We start from the raw sequence: 19,842 nt of genomic DNA on the forward strand, positions 1-19,842 counted from the left end.
GTCAAGCCATTCTGGCACTCCCCACCCACCCCATAATGCAGTTTGTGTTGGTGTGGCAGCTCGGGATGCGTCCCTGACAAGGATGGGAAGTGACACACACCAAACTCGGTGTGTCCCCCAGCCAGCTCCGGTGGCTCAGAGCCTGTCAATTCCAGCTCCGTCAGTGGCACTGGCTCAATGGCAGTGCCTGTGACACATGTCACAAAGTTTTAAATGTCTGCTCTTTTCAGCAGGATGGCTGGGCGCACGCCGCAGCCAGGGGAAGGATGACATTTTGTGTTGTGCGGGGGGGAACTTGTTGTGGCTCCCCTCTTCCTGCCTCCTCCGGCTGTCAGCCCCAGTTTCCTCTGAGCATATCAAAACACAGACAAATAAACCTTGTCATTTTGAAACGCCAGCACTAGTGACCAGGCTCCTGAGCGGCATGTCATCTGGAATATGGTCACACAGTCCTGTAGGAAGTTGTGAAGTGGATGCACATGCATGCAGACACACTCTCTCTCTCTCTTTCTCAGACACACACAATCTTACACAGAAGAACAAATGTTTAGGCTAATAAAAATAAGAAATGAACAGGGAGAGACATAGTGAACAAACATTGCATTAGGCTATCTCTGACCTTTTCTTTATCTGTTTGTGGATGAGTGACATGCTGTACTGAAAGTAAACATGGTTTCTTTCAAGCCCCACAGACATCAAACCTCTCCTCTCTAGCTCATCATGAATTATTTACCGTCATCACCTCTGAAATGCAAGTATGATGAGAAATTAGATTTGTCAGTCAAGGACATGTTTGGTAACCACCTTTGCATCTGTATGAACAAGTAACTATCAAATTTATATTGGCTTTGAGCACAAAAAAATAATAATGTGATGAATATTTTATCATAAGGAATTCAAGAACTGTGTTGGCAAGCAAGTACCCTGAGCTCAGCATCAAATAGACAAGGGACATGTGTTAGTTAAGCCCTTTTAATCATATTTTTCACAAAACATCCATTACACAAAAAGTACATGTTGAAATTTTAGCTTAAAGATTTCCCAGAAACTTCTTTTTACTTGCTGTTGTGTAAGGGCAATGCAAACAACGTACACATTGTAAAACTATATTGTTGATAAAAAGTACAATGAAGTTTACATAAAAGTCATAATTCAATATGACACTGGAAAAAATATATTGATGTTCTAACAAGTTGTTTTGGTTTGCTCTGCATCTCAGCGTGAATGAAGTTAACAATACAGGGGGAAAAAACGAAACAACGTAAGACATCTGACAACAATTAATGTATAGTTCCATGCAAAAGAGTGGACATCCTATGTCAAATTTTAAAGTAAGGCAAACTTAAAAAGAAAATAAAACAACAGCAAAGATGATGTAACTCTAAAAATGTTTTAAGCAGTGTTACTTTTTTATCCAAAAGGAACCTAAAACCAGACTTTGGGAGCTTCGAACACTCAGTAAAAACTTGGGTTTCAGGGTGGTAACAATTTTTGAGCGGCTACTTGTGTTTCAGTTCATATCTGCAAAGACAACCATGCTGACTTCTTCTAATTTGTCTTCAGAGACTTGGTTTGCCTTTCCAGCAGTTTTAGGTTCAGTGGGACTATTTAATTTAAGTTATCAATTTGTTCTCAGCTGTTTCTATGAATGAGCATCATTCAGTCACTCCAAAAAAACTGATTGAATTCTACAATTCAATTACAATTCTTTGCGTTTGTGCCATTTGAATTTATTAGCTTAGCATTGCACCTACTGGAGTAGCAGTAATGGCTAAGGGTGAGCTGTAGCAGGACCAAAATGCAGCCAAGCAGGAGGCCATTTCAGGAACAAATGAGACTTTGTCATAACTCAACTAAAGATAAACAATTAACAGCTTTTGGCAGGAAACACGTTGGTCTGAGAAACAACTGAGGAAAAACAGGAAGTATGTGTACAGGGAAGGAGAGTTACTGAATAAGGTTTGCAGACTTTAAACATACAAATAAGTGAGGAGCTAGAAGCAGGGACAACTCAAAACATTTGTTGGTTATTACAGTACGAGAACAACATAGGACTGAAGAACCAAAACTACTCTACACCATAATAAAGTCCAAGAAACCCCATAAAGGAAATAAAACACACAAAAAATAAAACTGTGACACTCTAGTGCTCAGCAACACACCCTCTCATTGTTTTGTCTCATAATGCTTACTGTGGTGTGTAAAATGTAGGAATCAGTTTGGGTTATAACTAATTGTGTATTACTACGAATAATGGTAATAACACTGTTACTAATAATAATAATAATACTAATGTGTTACTATTTGTGGGCTGTTTGGTACGATTTTACAGGCCAGTCTCTGGTGTAGGGGGACCATATTGTGGGAACTTGTTGGTAATTAGACTGTGGTTTATGTCAGGTATAATGGAACATGAATTTCAAACTCATGTAAACTCCCTGATCAGAAAACTGTCCCATGATACGTTGGTAGCTGTTATGTGTATTAATCCAAAAGGGAAGATAAGGGAAGAATGAAGATGACGAGTCCATGTCAGGGCCCAGGTGTGCGACCAGCCCCCTTTTCACCCTTGATTAGTAGGTGTAGCGGACAAGAGATCCATCATGGGCAGCACAGAAAAGGAAGTGATTGGCCGGGTCTGTTTGTTGCTGCTTGTGTGAACAACAATAATAAAGAGAGACTGTTCGTTTGTGTGTATATAGGTTGTGTGTCCGGATTTGTGTTGCAGTCGATGCTTAGAGGCAATCATGTCAGTGGGAGTGTCATCTCTGACTCCGAGCTGCAAGCAAGGAAGAAGAATTGGACTCAGCTCCTGAGATGAGGCTGCAACAATAGAGCTAAAACATAATAAAAACAAACAAGAAACCATCCTTCTAGCATAGCTATTATCACATAAATTCATAAAAGTTAAACAAAGAAACAAACCAAAAAAAAAATCCTAGCAAAAGATTGGGTAAGTCAAACATCACCAGTGGTTTTAATAAATAAGAGAAGGAATGATTCATCTGTGAGCATCTGTTGTCATTCATGTCCCCCTCTGTGTCCATCAGAGCTGATCGTTTCGGATGAATCTGTTGCCTTCTGAGTGCTTGCCGTAGTAGATGTAATGACTCTTGGCAAAAACCCCTAAAGAAAGAACAAAACAAACTTAAGTGTGGGTCATGCTTGGGATGTTCTTTTATGCAAACTCATTTATAGCATCCTTTTATATTGCAATTACAGTACACTATTCAACTTGTTTGTTAAAATCCATGTAAATGTTGGTCGATACCTCCACCTGGCAGGTGACCCCAATTTCTTATTAAAACCACAGATAACAAACCTGAATGTTTCAAATTTTTTGAAAGCTCAAACATTATTAAGTTAACGTGTTTATCAAAATAACCAAGAATACAAAATATTAGAAAACAATAAACATATATTTTTTTTCATCTATGTATTATAGGATTGCTTTAAATGCTAGGTTTAAATAAATAGTAATGTTTAAAAGGGTGAATGACTTCTAGTAAAACTGATGAACAGTGAGTAAAATTTTAATCCTATAAAAATGAACTAATTATAGAAAATATTTTTATACATAGACTATGAATAAATAAATAAAAAAATGCCCCCCCCCCCCACACACACACACACATACACACATATATAGCATTTTACAGTAACTTACTCATTTATAACAGGTAAGAATACCTATGTTAGTATAATATAAATGCATTTTTTTCTTACTTCAAAGTTAGTTAAATAGGGTTAAAGTCTTGTAATGTTTTACATAATTGTGTGGGGTATTTGCCTGCTGTACAAAAAGGTGGGTCTGTCCAGGCAGAGGGCATCCCCTTTGCAGTCGGTTTGCTCTGATGCTAATGTCACAAGCACTTGCAATGCCACTTGATGAATGCAGTGAGCTGCACCTTTGTGTCACCTCTTGCCAAATGAGGCAAGGACAAGTGGCATTAGTGCTGTCAATGATCCTCTGACAGCAGAACAGATACAGCTTTCACCAGGTTTTCTAAATAGACATCAAGTGCAATATTGAGGGAGGGAGGGAGGCAGGCTAAAGACAAGGAAGGAATGGAGAGACATATGGGGGAGGCAGTGTCGCAGAAGGATGAGGGGTGCTCCAAGTGGTAAGTCCAATCACATAATCCAAAAAGACATTGTCAAGAGAGGGAAGAGAATGGCAACTAAGTGACAGAAAGCAGGGACGGGGACAGAGATACTGGTGCCATATTAGTGCCAAACATATTCTGATGCCACCCTCAATTCTAACCAAACCTGACACATCGCTCTCTTTCCCCACTCTCTCTGACTCTTCAAAGCCGGCTCCACCAAGTCACACACACGCACACCCATATGCACCCATATGTGTACAAACACACACACACACCAGTCCCTCACAGCGGTGGTGGGTGTTCTGTCAGGCGGAGGAGCAGTACGGCAGCAGCAGAAGCCCACAGGCCCGAGGACAAGCTCAGTCAATCTAAATCTGGACTTTGTTGTGGAGCAGTGCTCATTTCCCCTCATAGCCCAGCTACTTGAGGTGATCCAAACACTGAAGTGTGAGAAGCTGTCACCTCCGATAAAATCCAGGACCAGCTCCATGCCTGCCTGCTCCCCTGGTGTATGAGGGGTATATACATTTGTGTGTGTTTGTGTGCACACGTGTCTGTGCTTTTCTGACAGTGAGGAGGTTGGGAGTGTGAAGGGTGTGGGGGGATGAATTCCAGCTGCTGTGATTTGCCTTGGGACAAAGGTGCCACGGTTGTATAGTGGGTTTGACACCACAGGACTCGGGGTATCTCTCAGTGCTCAGATCAAATGGTTGCCAGGGTCTTTCACATATTCACAGCATACCCAGCGAAAAACTCACTCTCTCCAGGAGTGGGGCCCTTAAAGAGATTACCCGCTGCGGTACCAGAACCAAGGCTCCTATAAGACATTACCTAGAGGGGATATATTTGTAGGTTGCAACCAAAGCCTTTCAGAGATAACCTTCACAGATGAAGGAACTAAAGCTAAAGACCCCTGAAGCCTTCACACTCTGCTGAGCTCGACTCTAACCTATGAGAAGGTTTGGAGGGGCCACATTCTGTGATTCTACGGCACCAATTGGAAAGGTCCAGACAATTTGTGACCTGTAGCTCTCCAACAGCGCTAATATACACTTGTGTGTAATAAAAAGAGGAGAAGAGTAAATTAAGAAATAGAGAAGACCAAAGATCGGGAAGGGTGTCTGCTTCCCAGTGGGTGAAAAAGCGCATGAATGCGACATCTCTCCATTTCTTTACTACATTAAGCAGTGCGCTGTGTGCATAAACAACACACTCCAGTTCACTGCATTCCCTTCACAGCGAGAGCTTGCTCTTATTACCAGAGAAACCAGGAGAAAGATGGGGTGGTTGGAAAAAGGGAAAGGAGTAACTAAGCCAAACTCATTCTTACATAATGCCCTCTGAGGCCACGCTCATGTCTATGGGGTTCCGCCTGATGAACTGATACTTAATAACAAGTATTACAGTGCCAAACTCGGTACTCTACAATATCCTCTGTGTATCTTAAGCCATGGATGATTGCACTTATCTACACCCACACTTTCCAACATTATCACATGCACACTTTCATCTCAAGCACACAAACATTGCACACAGTGAGAACAGTGGGAGCAGCCATTGAAGTGACAGATTAACAAAGTTATGTGCAGGATAATGCTTCCATCATGCCCTGGTGGAGAAACAACCATGCCTTTGTACTGCATACGTTTTACACCATCTTGTTGTTTTCAAGGAGAGGACCTAATCTTTTTGTCTTCGCTAAAACTAGAACCATCAACATTTTAATGCACCCGCAGAACAGACAGAGGGGGTCAATATTACCCAAGACAGCACCAAAAACATAAATCTAACATTCAGACAGGCAATGTTTTAGTCTTTTTTATTGTGTTATGAATTATAAGCACACTAAACAGACATATATATATGTAAAAGACCTACCAACAGCTGATTATGTTCACAAATAAGCTGACACAAAAAATATTTTGCTAAATTATTGCACAATAGCATTTAGAAGAAACACTAATCAAAATAAAAACAACTAACAAAACATCTTATGATAGAAATAAGAATGAGGTTACCTTTTTAACAGAGCAAAGCATGTATAAAAAACATCCATGTGTATGAAAATGTATAAGAGGCATTATGATGCACAGGTGAATGACTCTGCAATGATGCTGTGGTAAAACAAGGAATTTTTAGCCTACACTAAATTATTGCATATCATTGTAAACAGTGACTGATTATGAAAATATGCAGAATTTTATATTAAAGACAGCCATTTGATTTTGAAAGGTACTAAACAACAATGTAATATAGACTGTTCTGACAGTTCATTCCGCCTTTCCTCATTAAAAAGAAAATATGTGTGGTTGCATAGATTATGAGGACACAAGTCACTGATTTGCATCTGTAGCTGAATCAAATTACTTTCAGAAAACTGTAGTTGAATTACCTTATGCAGTTAACACCTATGATGTTGTCATAGGTTTATTTTGTTAATTATAAATTTAAAAAAAGATGTAATTAATAGCAAATGTACTTTTATAACAAACATGTATAACTACAGTTGTAACCACATTTTTTTCTTTGGCTCATATGAAGTCTATGCAGTTTTACTGCCTAAAGTCCTCAACTTCACCAATTTTGGTCTGTTTGAAGACCCTTGCAAAATAGGACAGATGACAGTTTTTAGGTCACTCTGACCCTTGTGGGCATGGGCAACATGAATTGGCCTTTAGAGTTCTGCTACCTGACCTGAAACCGACAAGTATCAACAAAGTCTTACGGTTCTCCTTCCATGTGATTTGTCTGTTGCTGTGATGGAATTATACAGCCCAAGAGGCACTCCCTAACTGCATTAGCCTAGTAATTTAGTGGTCATTAAAAATACAACATGGAAACACATTACTTGGGTCTGGGGCAGAATTCCAAATTTTCAAGTCTTAGTCAAATTCTGCCAGGTACATTTTTAAAAATAGAGTTTAAATCAAATTCAAGTTTAATGTGAGACCACACTTTTATATCAACATGTAGTGTACTTCCAAAAAGTTAAGCTTTTTTACACATAACATAAATACTACATTCCAAACACTAAAGTCACAGAATCATGTCTTTTATGAGTCTGAAAGTACCTGTTGGAAATCCTAGCCGTATTTGCTGATGGCATGCTTGAAATTTTTGCATTAAATCAGCACACACACAAGAAAAAGTCAGAGGGAGTCAGAGAGAAGGGTGATGGAGTGGGTTTAATGATTGTTCCCTGCATAAAATCAGCTTGACTCTTTTCGAGGGCCATCAATATGTCACCGAGAGACACATTCAACGGATGCAGCTTTTAACATCAAGGTTATCTATTCTTGGCATGAATTTACTTGTCTCACTCCTATTTTCTTGTCTTGTCCTTTCTCCAAATCTGTCCTCCCATCTTTTTAACTGCTTCCAGTCTCTCTTTTTCTTCTCTTTTTTTTCTCCTTCCTTATTTGCTGTTCATGTTATTATTATTTTTTTATTATTTACAATTCCTATTTTTTGCTGTTCTTTTTGACTTGTTTTACCTACCCAACAGCTGGAAAATAAAAAGAATCAATAACATCAGAGTTTGCTAGTGCTTCTATCTTGCAAATGAAAAATACAACCAAAAGAAACCAATTAATATTGTAATTCAATTCCTTGGCTTATTTTTTAAAATTCTTAAATACCACAATCATGCAAGCGGGGATGTGTTCAGATGGAGCTGGGGGCTGGCTTCAGATAGGGTGTGAGTGACTTATGAGCTTGGGGTGTAGGCTGCTGTTAGCCACGTACTATTACTGAAGACATGATCCATCTCAGGCTGTCCTTTTATCAGTTTAGTCTAACATGATGTGATGCAGTCGGCACCTCTTCTCTACAGGGAAGCCAGCAGACAGCTGCTTAAAGAAAAACTATTCTAAAAAAATAGCAGCACAGCTTAAGTGTGCAAAATTGCATTTGAACAAGCCTAATGACTTTTTGTGAACTGCATTTAGAAAGATGAGATCAAAACATTAACAGAAAAAACATACCAGCTCTCCGGCATGGTAATGAATGTGTGATGATACAGGCTTGTTTTGCATCCACAGGACCTGAGTATCTTACAGTCACTAAATCAACCATAAACCCCTCTTTTGAGTCCAATTCAAGGCCATATGTCTGACAGCTGAAACTCAGTCTAATCTGGGTGATAGAAAAGACAATTGTTTATAATAAATCACCAAATCATAGTAGGTGAAAGAAATTGCTTCATATTAAACATTAACCAGAGTTATGACAGAAGTGTAAGTTACACATCTTACAGATCTTGCAGAATGAATCCCACTTGGAATACATGTTGTGGACGACTCTCAGCTACTACTACACAAAATCTTAGTTTAGCATATTTAAATTAAAGTGTGTTTGCATTGTCAATGTATGATGGCTCTAATTTAAGTAAAACATAATGACATGAGGTCTCTTCTATTTACGGCATGTATATCACTTGTTTCTCCAAGAGTATCAAATAAACCTGCTGTTGTAACTTTAAGAATTAAGGTGACGTTTGACCTCTACCAGTAAAATGAAAAAAAAAAAAAAAAAAAGTCCATTAAAACATAAATAGCTGTCATTATGATTCATGCCCTGGGCTTGTGGGTTTCTGTAAGACTCCTGGCCGTTTACTGTGGCCAAACAACAGCAGCGGCTGCATGTTTTCAACTCCAGTGTATTGATTAAACTTTTAAATGACTGCCATATAACCCTGAGACATCATGGGGATTAATTTGCATCAATGTTCATCTGTAATTCATTAGCCATTTATACTCTCGACATTCACACAGACTATCAGAGAAACACGTCTCATTTTTCACAGAGGCAGAGGCAAGGAAAACTCACAGAATAGAAAGAGATGGAAGGGGAAGGACTATTCAGTCCATAACACAAGTAGTTTTCAAACACATGAAGGACACTTCTAAAACATGTATTTCTAAATGAATACTTAAACAAAACAAAGCATCGTACCACTTTGTGCAAAATATGGAAGGTACACACTATTAGCTTTCAACTGTTTAATAGATGCAAATTTGCAGCAACAATTTTAGAAGTATTCTTCCAACTATGTAAATAAACCCACTCTTGAACAGTAATTTATTTTGAGATAGTCTATGTTTTCACAAATATTCATTATATTTTTATTTGTACTTATGATGCGAAGTATGAAACTGGAGTGAATAAGAGATCTTAAGTTTTAAACAGAGATTTAGGAACTCTGAAATGGGACAAAAAATAACAACACACTCAATTGAAGGATAAATATTAAGCTGAGTCTATGGGGAGAGGGAGAGTTGAAAGATTTGTTATTGCTAAAGGCTGATAGCTTGTCAAAATAAGGTTGCTGTGTCATGCCTCAACCAGCCCTAATCAATACCAAGTAGATTTCTACCAAATGATTCTCTTTAAAAACAAACAGTTACAAATTTATTTTATGTCTTATCCAAACTTACTGTTAATCTTATAGAAAAGAACAGCTGTATAATTAGTGTCATAACTGATAAAATATAAACTAGGAAGCTTTTACAAATGACAAGATTCAGGAAAAGATATACAGTTCACAGGGCTTGCATACTTTATGTACAAGTACACATGAAAATCTATAATGCAGAATTGGTTCATGTATGAAAGAGAACTGTCAGCACACTAAATGACAATAAACACTAACTGAGAAACTCACTATTAATTGATGAATAAAGTGATTTTAGAACGCGCAAAATGCCTGGCAGTTATCACTCTTTGTACTTTTAACCTATGAGGAGGAGAAAGAAATTGAATTTTAGGGTAAATACATTTGACTGCAGAAACAGATTACTGTTGCGGGGGGTCTGATAAAGAAAGAAAAGATGAAATTAATTTCAGTGACATTTATTCCTCATAAGAGCCTGAGGAGAACACTGCTTACAGTAGCTCTGGAGTCTGGAGATAAGAAGACGATGGTTTAAGGTGGGGGACTCACCCAGTTTACAAACTCATAAGCATCCTCGGAGCATCTTTCTCAAGATATTCACTATCTTCTACCCAACACACACCTCACATGTTGAAGAAAAAAAAAACTCCTTTAAGCACAACAATGACAAGCTGATTATTTACTGCAAGAGTTCATCTACCCTTAAGGGCACACGAAGCCACTAATGACGCAAGTAATCATAGGCGCTCATTTTCTCAGTTAATATGTGGATCACAAATCACCACCCATGCACACCCCATGGCCTGACACTGATCGATTGTGTTCTTCATTACACCCAGGATTTCTAATTAAAAGAAAAGCACAGATAAGTGGTTTCAAACCTCTGACCAAAATAGAAAGAAAAAAGTAAAAATTGCAATTAGAGGTTTGCCTGTGTTCGTTAATGGTGCCGTTAATAAGAGTGGCTGGTGAGTCACTCAGTGAAGGTTTAATCACTGCGACAGGATTCAATAACAAAAGAGCGTAATATTAATCACCAGAGAGTGATAACTTCACTGTTCATCTCTTTGACATTGGAGGAGGGGATGAATTAATGATGCTCTCCATCTGAACACATTAAATAATAATTATCAGGCAAAACAGCATGAAAGGGACTGCATAATGAACCCCATTGTCAGGTCAATTACAACCACATAAAACTGTTCAAAGGGAAGTAGCTTGTTACTAGATAGCCATACCAGAAAGGACAGCTGTGGCTTTATTAGTGGAAGGTGCTGGGCTTAAAATGTGTTGAGAGGTTGACGTTTACTCACAGGGCACTGAAACTCTGTCACGCCGACTGTAAAAGCAAAGAAGTGTTCAGTGAGGCATTCAGAAAGGAACACATTGTAAATTGGCTAGCAAAAGATAAATGACATGACAATGACAGTGTTTTGCTGGCTCTGAAGCAATGTCACTCGCTAAGTGTCATGTTAACTAAACTCAACTACACAGACAATGATGGACTTCATGCATCAGCGGACAGAATGGCACCTCACTGCTTGTCAGTAGCAATTTCCATCAAATCAAAGATGGCCAATAACTTTAGTTACAAGAATAAATGCTGCTGGAGTTTTTGCACATATAAACATACAGTCATTATAATGTCACATGTTGCACTATTCTGTTTTATCATTATACCTAAAAATAGCCTAATGCTTCACCGGGCTCTCACCTTTCACTACGTGTCAGACATGTCAGGTCAACCTCTAGCTTCTGTTTGATACAAACATCAATTGCTGAATGGTTGTGACCACCTTGAGACACTTTCTTAAACAAACCTTACGACCTTCATGGACACATATCAATACTAATCTGACGTCTTGCTCCACAGTTGTCACCTTCAGAGCCTGGCTGGGTGCACCTGCCTGACCAGAGTATCCAGGGTTGGCTGTGCTTCTTCACACTCTCTTTGCCTAGAGACATCAAACACTTATTACTCTCCATCCTAGCTCTGCTAACTGACTGGCCAGTCTGGCCCACATGGAGACCCCATTATTAGAGTCATTTCAGTGCCCATCCTGACGCCTGTTAGGCAGTTCTCTACCTTGGGCTCCTGCTTGCTGCTTGCCCGACTGAGTGCCTGACCAGCCATACAGTGATTGGACATGACATGGTGACAGAAAACAGGGGAGAAGGGCAATAGAAATAAAAGAACAGAGATGGGAAAGCGAGGCAAGCAGAGACAGGGACACAGGAAGGTGGGTATGGTAGCCAAGGCCCTTGTGGCGAAGGGTGTGCCCATCAACGCAGATGAGCGTTAGCCAAGAGCCGCACGTCACAATGATGGAGAGGCTGGATCACTCACATCAGGGCTTCATCTGACTGGAAGATATCAATCTTCAGGCCTAATCCAAAGGGACGTGGTAAAATATCCTGTAACATTGCTCTTCCACTCTGCCTTTGTGTGTCTCCCTGCTTTAGTCTCTTTTCACAGCTGTGTGTAACCTTCATTGTTGGACCTCAATCGAATACACTCATTTTCACATTCCATTTCCTCTGTCTCCAGCACTGACAGTCAAATTATGATGGGTAAAATGGTACCTTGACACATGGCATTTAGCAGTTTGTCACTAAATGTAGTAAGAAAAAAGTGTAAAAGCAGCAGAGATAACTACATAGACATGAGAAAAATACAGTGTTAAGATAAAGGTAAATCTGTCTGAAGCGCTCTAATTTTATCTATTTTATCCAAACCTTTTTTATTGAGTATCAGGAATTTTAAAGTCATTATTATTATTATAATTATTATAAATATTATTATTATCATTTTATATTGACATGTTTACGTGAACATACTGTACATGAGTCTACAATATGAATAATTTTTACCTGAAAGGGATAACTTATTTGTTTACCAAGATACACAACATTTATTTTCCATTTATTTTTTAGCTCTTAGCATGAAAATATGTTATTAAGGGGTTGAGGTTAACACTGGCCCATTTTTTTTTATAAATGTTGTTTCTTTTAACAATTTACCTAAAAAATATGTTTCAAGTTTAAAGCCAAACCTTAAATGGTTTCTGACAATTATTTTTACAGGTTTAAACTTATTTATAACAGAAGTCTTAAACAACTGTAAAGATAATCATCTATGCCAATCATCAAATATTGTTCAAATGATTCGAAAAATGCCCTCTTGGGGATGTCAAATGTAGCTCAAAATTATGTCTTTGTCAAATTACAAGCTGTCACTTCCTGCCAGAATTTAGAATGATGAACCAGGAGTAGCCAGACAGATGTAAGACAGAGGCGATGATGGGTTTGTGTTGTGTGGAATATTTCATACCCCTCTGGCCTCCTTGTGCCCCATTCAGATGGATGGTACCACTGTAACTCTATTTCTTTTAATTAATATGACACATCCCCTGTTCATATGCAGACAGCAAGGGAGGGGATAGAGAGCTGAAGGTATAAAGGAATGATTAACTGTAGATCCCTCCCTCCTTGTGAGAAATGAGTTGCCTGCTCTGCTCTGCCCAGTCTTCCACCCTCCTCCTCTTCGTTTCTGTCTCCCTCACTCTCCCTTGTCTGTGTCCTTCTTCGGTTCCTTTCTTTTCTTACTGCATCATCTTGCCTCCTTCCCTTTTCCCTTATCTCTGTCTCCCCCTCTCCTTCTCCCCCCCACCCCCCTTTGACACTCTCGGACTGTCCTCAGCCCTTGCACATCTCCTGACAGGTAGAATAATAATGCTCGTACATCACTGCCCCGAAAAGTCCAATAACCTAAATCTTCACTTGCCACACACCCCAGGACTCAATTACTTTATTGACATGTAATCTTCATAAGGGGAGAAATATTGAGCATGTAAGGTCAGCCGGTTATGAAGACATATTATCATATTATCTGCATGAGGGTTATAGGGGCTAGGACCTGACAAAGCTAATTATAATGGTACATGTTTCAGAGCTCAGAGCGTATTATCTGCTTGGCTGCTTGGTTGAGCCACAGCTGAGGTATAGAAGGGAAGGGGATAAGATTTCAAACCTAATAGGGGCGGGATGTCATCTCAGACCATGGGAATTAATGAAGCCAAATATTATTGACCTCCCATCAAAGCACTAATGTCCTTGATTTGTTCATTGTATTTGTCAGGATTACTGTGCCACACCCTAATGGGTAACAACAAATCACATTATCAGTAGAGCAAAAGAGAAGCTCCTCAAACTTTGCAATAACAAAAAAAAAAAAGAAAAGAAAAAGGTTATGCAGGCTCACCTAAAGTATATTTAGCAAAATGTAAATAAAAATTAACTTGAGTTTTGTTTTCTTTTTTCTTATCAAAATGACAGACAGTTGGTAAGCCGGACGCACATGTATGTTGTGACCTTTCCCAAGGTTATCCTTTTTTTTTTTTTTTTTACGAATACAGCTACATATTAACAAGAAGGGAATACAGAGAAAAGCTCAGTCTGATATTTTAATCAATGACATAATGGATCAAAGGGCAATAATAGCAGTTGGTTTGTGTTGAGACTGTATATCACCGGGTCAAAGTGGAAATAAACACAGAATCCCATTGCCAGACACGTTCATTTTCACTTCCTCCAATATTATGCCCTCTGCTCTATTTCTGTTGTCCAGCTGTCTAAATCCTTAAGTCTCAGACTTACTGCTGCAGATGATGCCAAAATGGTGTGGAGCAGTTTACCAATCCTGCCAAAGGTTATCTGTTAACACTTGCTAACGATGCCAAGTGGGGAGACATTTTTTAGCTTTCTTATGAGGCTCTGCAGGCATTCAACACTTCACACAATAAAAAAGTACTCTAAAATTACTTCTTTAACAAGTTTTTATTTGTACACTTTCTTCAAAATTTTACATTTCAAAATTGCACTGCCTAAGTTTCAGGGGATAGGTTTTTAAACTAGTGTATCCAGTTGTATCAAAAACAAAACGAGAAAAACAGAGTATGATGTCTACTCTTTATGTACAGTATGGCTGATTGGTCTGAAAAATGGGGAATGTAATACAGTAAGCATTTTATATGACAAGAATTTCAGTTAAATTTTTGTGTTAGAAGGCAGAAAAAAAGATCCAGTCATTCAGTCATCTTCTACTAGAACCACATGCCAGAAACTATCTTGGAATGAAATGATGATGGTGAAGTCCCTTGTCCACTCATATTATCATGACAGGAAAACCTGCTCTGTCTGTTTAAAGAGGCCTAATAAGCAAATCAAATTGACAGATTAAAAGGTTGTTTTGGACTTGGTAGCATTTCTGTGACCTTGCTCTTTTCATTCTTGTGGAGCTGAGATGCGCATGCCTCTAGGAGCCCTGATATAACACTACTTGGAACTAAAGCTCCCTTTTCCATTAAAAAAAATAAAACCATGCTTTGTGTGCTTCCAAAAAAAATAAAAAACTATCAAATAAATCAATAAATAGTTTTCAGTAAAAATGAAGGAAAAAAAAGCTCAAAACCCATTACACTGGAATACAAGGGATAACAGTTGTTTTTTCCTCCTTTTAAGCAGAAAATCAAAACAACTTCTTTTCCAGACAGTTCGATGCAATGAATAATCAAAATGGCTCCTAATGCGAGCCATGCTGATACTCTGACAGTAGTTTGTGTTCAGACCTCACAGCTCAGTGTCTCCCAATTGTATATCGACACAGAGGCTGTTGACAATAAATCACTGGATTCACCAGAGTGAATCTAGAGTGTGAAAAAACAGTTTGGACAATGACCCAATGGAGCTTACCGTAATTGACAGATGAGCTCACTTTTCACTGCAACAGCTTTGAGGATTGAGAGTACCTGAATAAGTGTGTTAGTGTGTGCAATGTTTCAGGAGGCACAGCAATCAGTAGAAGAAGAATAAGCAATCATAATAGATTACTTGCTTCAAAGTAATGACATATTCAGATGTTAGGTTTATGTTATTTTAGTAACTATGGTACATTTGAAGTGTTTCATATATGTTGGCTTTTTAGTTTGTACAATATTGTCACATGAAACTCACAAAAACTATTTCATTTAACATTCTTAATTTGCAATTATATTTGTAATATATTATGAAACTGTTAGAAGTTAATCAAATTTGTAAGAAACGTATGTTAAAACTAGGAGTGCTCATTTTTAATACAGCATATATGAGCACCCGTTTCACAAACTGGAGTTGCCTATTTCTCAAATTTACATTCACTGGATACTCTTATGGATGAAGAGATGGTGCAGTAATAGTTTTTAATGTTAGACAATGTTAGACCTATACATATTAAAAGCAGATTTAAAGACAGTGAAAATCTGACATATAATAAAAATGAATACTGTATTGCATCTTTAAAACTTGTATTTATTTTAAAGTAGGCAACACTGGAATCTTAAGAAAGCTCATACAATATATATATATGATCAATTATTTATATATATATATATATATAATAGATGGCACAACATTCAAATATTTGACATTTTACTGATATTAATGTTAATACTTGAAGACTGTTGTTAAGTTATTTAGAAGTTCTAAAAAAGTGCTAATTCAGTGGTGTGTCTGTCAAAAAGATTTGGTTATGTAGTAGATCTGTTCAGAAAAGCAGCATGACAAATAAGTCAATGAGTGAATTGAAACCCACTTTGTTAAAGCCATTTACCAGACCAGCTTTACACCACATATTCATCTTTAATAATTATTATGTGATATCAGTTACACTGCATTAGGATGTACAGACTACTCAAAATATAATATATTAACAACATCCCGATTAAGATAAATGTTGTAATAGTTTAACTTTGCTTGTTCATATGAACATCGCTGGTAATAAACCTTACAAAGCTACAAGCCTCACTCTGTTCTGATCTAGTCTCCTTTAAAATGAGCTGTTGTTTAACATCTGTCTGCATGTTTCTTGTTGCTCATCAGAATTAAAGTTAGCAAGTCCCTTCACGCAAACAAAAAATGACTGGCCATCCAAGCAAGTTCATCCAGTAAGATTAATTAGATAGAAAAAAACAAAACAACCAAACATCCCACAGCTGACGCTGAACTTAAATCTCCCAAGTGTCTTACTGGATGTCATCATAAAGACTACAAAACCCAAAATCTGAAACATCAAAGAAACAACAAATCCCATTTGTGCATAAATGTTTCTGTATTATGAATCAGGACTGATTGTAGCATCCATTCTGGATGATTCATAATCTATTACCTCCCAGAGAATGACCGGTGCGACTGGGAAGAAGACCAATGTCCAGAGCACCACAGGGATGATTTTCCAAGAAGGTTGGGTCTACTTGGCAGAAACTCATGTCCTTGTCTTCCACACGAAGGAAAGCAGCCAAAAAAAACCTGCATCTGTTTTTGCCTAAGGAAGTGATTATGAGTAAGTCCAATGAGAAAGCTTTGTCTGCTATGGTCACGGACTGTAAAACTTCAGGAGGTCACATCTCATTCTGCTGGTGAGAAAATGGCTAAAACTTTGCAATATTCATATTTTATTGGTGATGGATGGAACAGTTCTAAGGTATTAAAATAAGCCTCCAATCTGAACGGAAAGACACTAAATCTTCATCACAAAAATGTTTTATAAAAACTTCTTGATCAGATAAAATTGCAACTAGAATGAGAAAACCTTAACTGATGGGTGAACTGTTTTGCTCATCATAATGAAACTGTGAAATAGCTCCTGTCACAGCAATTCCAAAACATTCTCACTTAAGGAATTCTTATCAAGGCAGACAATCACTAAACATATTAACCTTTTTTAATACTTGTAGCAAAGGAACTAACAAACAAATATCTTGGAATATCTCAGAAGCTGACAGTCATATCTTTTCACTTGAAGTTTTTTGCCGTATACGCCCAACATCAGTTTAAGAACTCAAGATACTCAGGAGACTCTTTCAGCTACATCAAAAGGCAAGGTAAAAAACAATAGTGTCACTGCCATTCCCCCAAACCCTGCACAAACAGAATTATTCACACACTGTGAGAGAAGTGCCATCCGATAACGGAGAGATAATGACACTTGGTGGAAGGCTGCTTTCTCAAAGCAGTTTAGAGCTAGCTCGTCAGAGTTTGGCAGTCGAGCCTGTCATGGAAGTTGAGGAGGTTATCTTGGCATTTTAATCTAGCTTCTCTCTGAAGGAGAAAATGTAAAGGTGATTTCCAGAACTGGCAACAGTAGGGACAAGCCCGCCTCAGAAAACAAAAAAATAGCTTCAAATGTAAACAATGTAGCGTTTGCATGTAAAGTAACGATGAGGGATTGCAACACCAGTTTGCCTTGTCCCCTTTCCCCTCATCTATCTCCATAGACCTGCTTAAATGGATATTCATGTTGCTGAAGCCAATCCACTCCTGAGAGAAATAATACCACATCATCTGAGTCAGATAAAGGAAACAGAGCTTATCCAATACAAGGCGAGTGTATACTCGTGTGATGTGCTGTGATATGAGGCGGGTTTGCTGCCAAGAGAGAGACTGATGCAACTCTGGGTGAATTTAAGACTCTTGTTTATTTCTTACAAATCCAGATTAGAAGAAATCGTTTTTGGAAGAGGTTTAGTAGTTAATCTCCATATTTTATTTCAAACAAAAGTTTGAATTTATGAACCAGGAACTATGACAACCTGATTACTTATGTTTTAAACTTATCAACTATTACTGTTTCAGAAATTATTTCTGGTTGAGTGTGAGTTACATTTAAAATTTGAATTAAAAATGATCATAGTAGTTGGCAATTGCAGTAGACTTATGCACACAGAGGTTTTTCTTTACTATGTAACTGAGGTTAAAAAAGGGAATTCAAAAATGTCATGAAGTACTGCTTTTACACTACTGTATATCCTAGCAAATATTCTAAGTTCTTTTTAAGGTTTGAACTGTGATCCATTTGACAATAATTAAGATGCTACCAAACCACAATATTTAAAGGGCCATTTAGACAAATACTGAAAAAAAAATATAATGCTCATGATGGCAAGTCCTTAAGAAACATTTTTTTCTGAACTCTATATCTGGGAAGGAGGCCATGTCTTTACATTGTTAAATCACTTGGTGCACAGGCTGATTGTATAAATGTCAAAGTAATCTTCACACTAGATCTTTCTCAGTAGCAATATTCAATTTCATTTTCTGTCAACTGCCATCAGTCTTGAGTGCTCACATCATCTAGTTTTCCTTTAATACAAAGAATTATAGACAATGGCTCTGCAAAAGACACTCCAGGAGAAACTGGAGGAAAAGTTTACACTTTGCTCTTTCCGTATGGCTCATTTTAGCTGTGTTGGGGCCAGAATAAGACTTTGTGTTTAACAGTGATGTTCACCAGGGGACAGATCCTGCTGGTATAATCATTAGGAGCCTGAGTGGAACATCTCGCAGAGCACGTACATCTTGTCTAAAGGGAGACGTCAAAGGTGTTCTGGCTTTTCTCACCAAGCTCCTGAGAGGACATTTCAAAACTTATGGAACATGCCAAGTCAGTCTAAACAAGAATGGGAAGATTTTCAGCAGAATGATGAAAGTTTTTATTTGAGTTACAGAGTGATATCAAACAGAGCTGAGGTATCACTCATGATGAGCATGGAAACAATGATGTACTGTGATAGAACGGAGTAAAGAAACAGATGTCTGAGGTAATGAATCAATAAATGTGCCAAAAAGAGAGAGAAAAAAAAAACTTAATAAACAGCATGTGTTCATTTACAAAAACAAAACAGGACCTTGTGAAAAAAAAGAAAAAAAGTTTCTAATCTCGCAGTATGAACAAAACATTCAGCTTTGGTCGATATACATAAGACAGACATTGGTTGAAAGCTGTCAAACTCACTTTAAGTTTTACTTAGTGCGTTGTGAAATAACATTAAGTCATCTGTCACACCAACAGCCCTTCCCTTCATAATGACAACTGCTAAGTTTCAACACCAGCAGTTCAGTCATCCATTAGTCATGTATCCCATCCAGATGTCTGATGCAGAAGAGGAGGGGAGGAGGAGAGAGCAGCAGGTGTAGATCTCTATGAGCCCAGCTGAGCTCTAAAAGGCAGTGCTTAGCACCCACAGCTCCATCATCTGGCCTCTCCCCTGTCTCCACAAGCCTCTCGACAGCCCATTCCTCATCATTTACCCCTTTTTGGCAAAGCCCAGAGCCCTTCTAATGGGCTGCTCTGAATGCTTCCAGATGTTTGTTTATTTGTTGTGCAGCAACTGTAAAAGAGTTTACTCTTTGCTTGGATCTGTTCCCGCTGCTCCATTATTTATTTATTTATTTGTTTGTTTCACTGGGTAAGGGGTGTGCATAAGGGTAAAGGGTGGCAGTGCGGGGCTCTGTCAGCCTTGGATTGTT

At 38.2% G+C, this 19,842-nt stretch overlaps 1 protein-coding gene across 5 annotated transcripts in view; it reads right to left on the reverse strand.

Annotated features, from left to right (window-relative positions):
* Positions 1-956: 956 nt before the first annotated feature.
* Positions 957-19,842, reverse strand: part of lrmda (leucine rich melanocyte differentiation associated) — a 198,823-nt gene continuing 179,937 nt past the window's right edge. For 3 of the 5 annotated variants that reach the window (XM_017427092.3, XM_017427106.3, XM_025009487.2), the window contains one exon: positions 957-3,126. In XM_017427092.3, coding sequence (XP_017282581.1) covers positions 3,047-3,126 — 80 coding nt within the window. In that variant the 3' untranslated portion in view covers positions 957-3,046. Of the gene's footprint in view, positions 3,127-10,766; positions 10,841-19,842 lie in introns of those variants that run through there. The other 2 variants (XM_025009484.2, XM_037973745.1) reach the window with 1 other exon arrangement.

Source organism: Kryptolebias marmoratus, linkage group LG22, assembly GCF_001649575.2.
Source record: "Kryptolebias marmoratus isolate JLee-2015 linkage group LG22, ASM164957v2, whole genome shotgun sequence".
Lineage (NCBI taxonomy): Eukaryota > Metazoa > Chordata > Actinopteri > Cyprinodontiformes > Rivulidae > Kryptolebias > Kryptolebias marmoratus.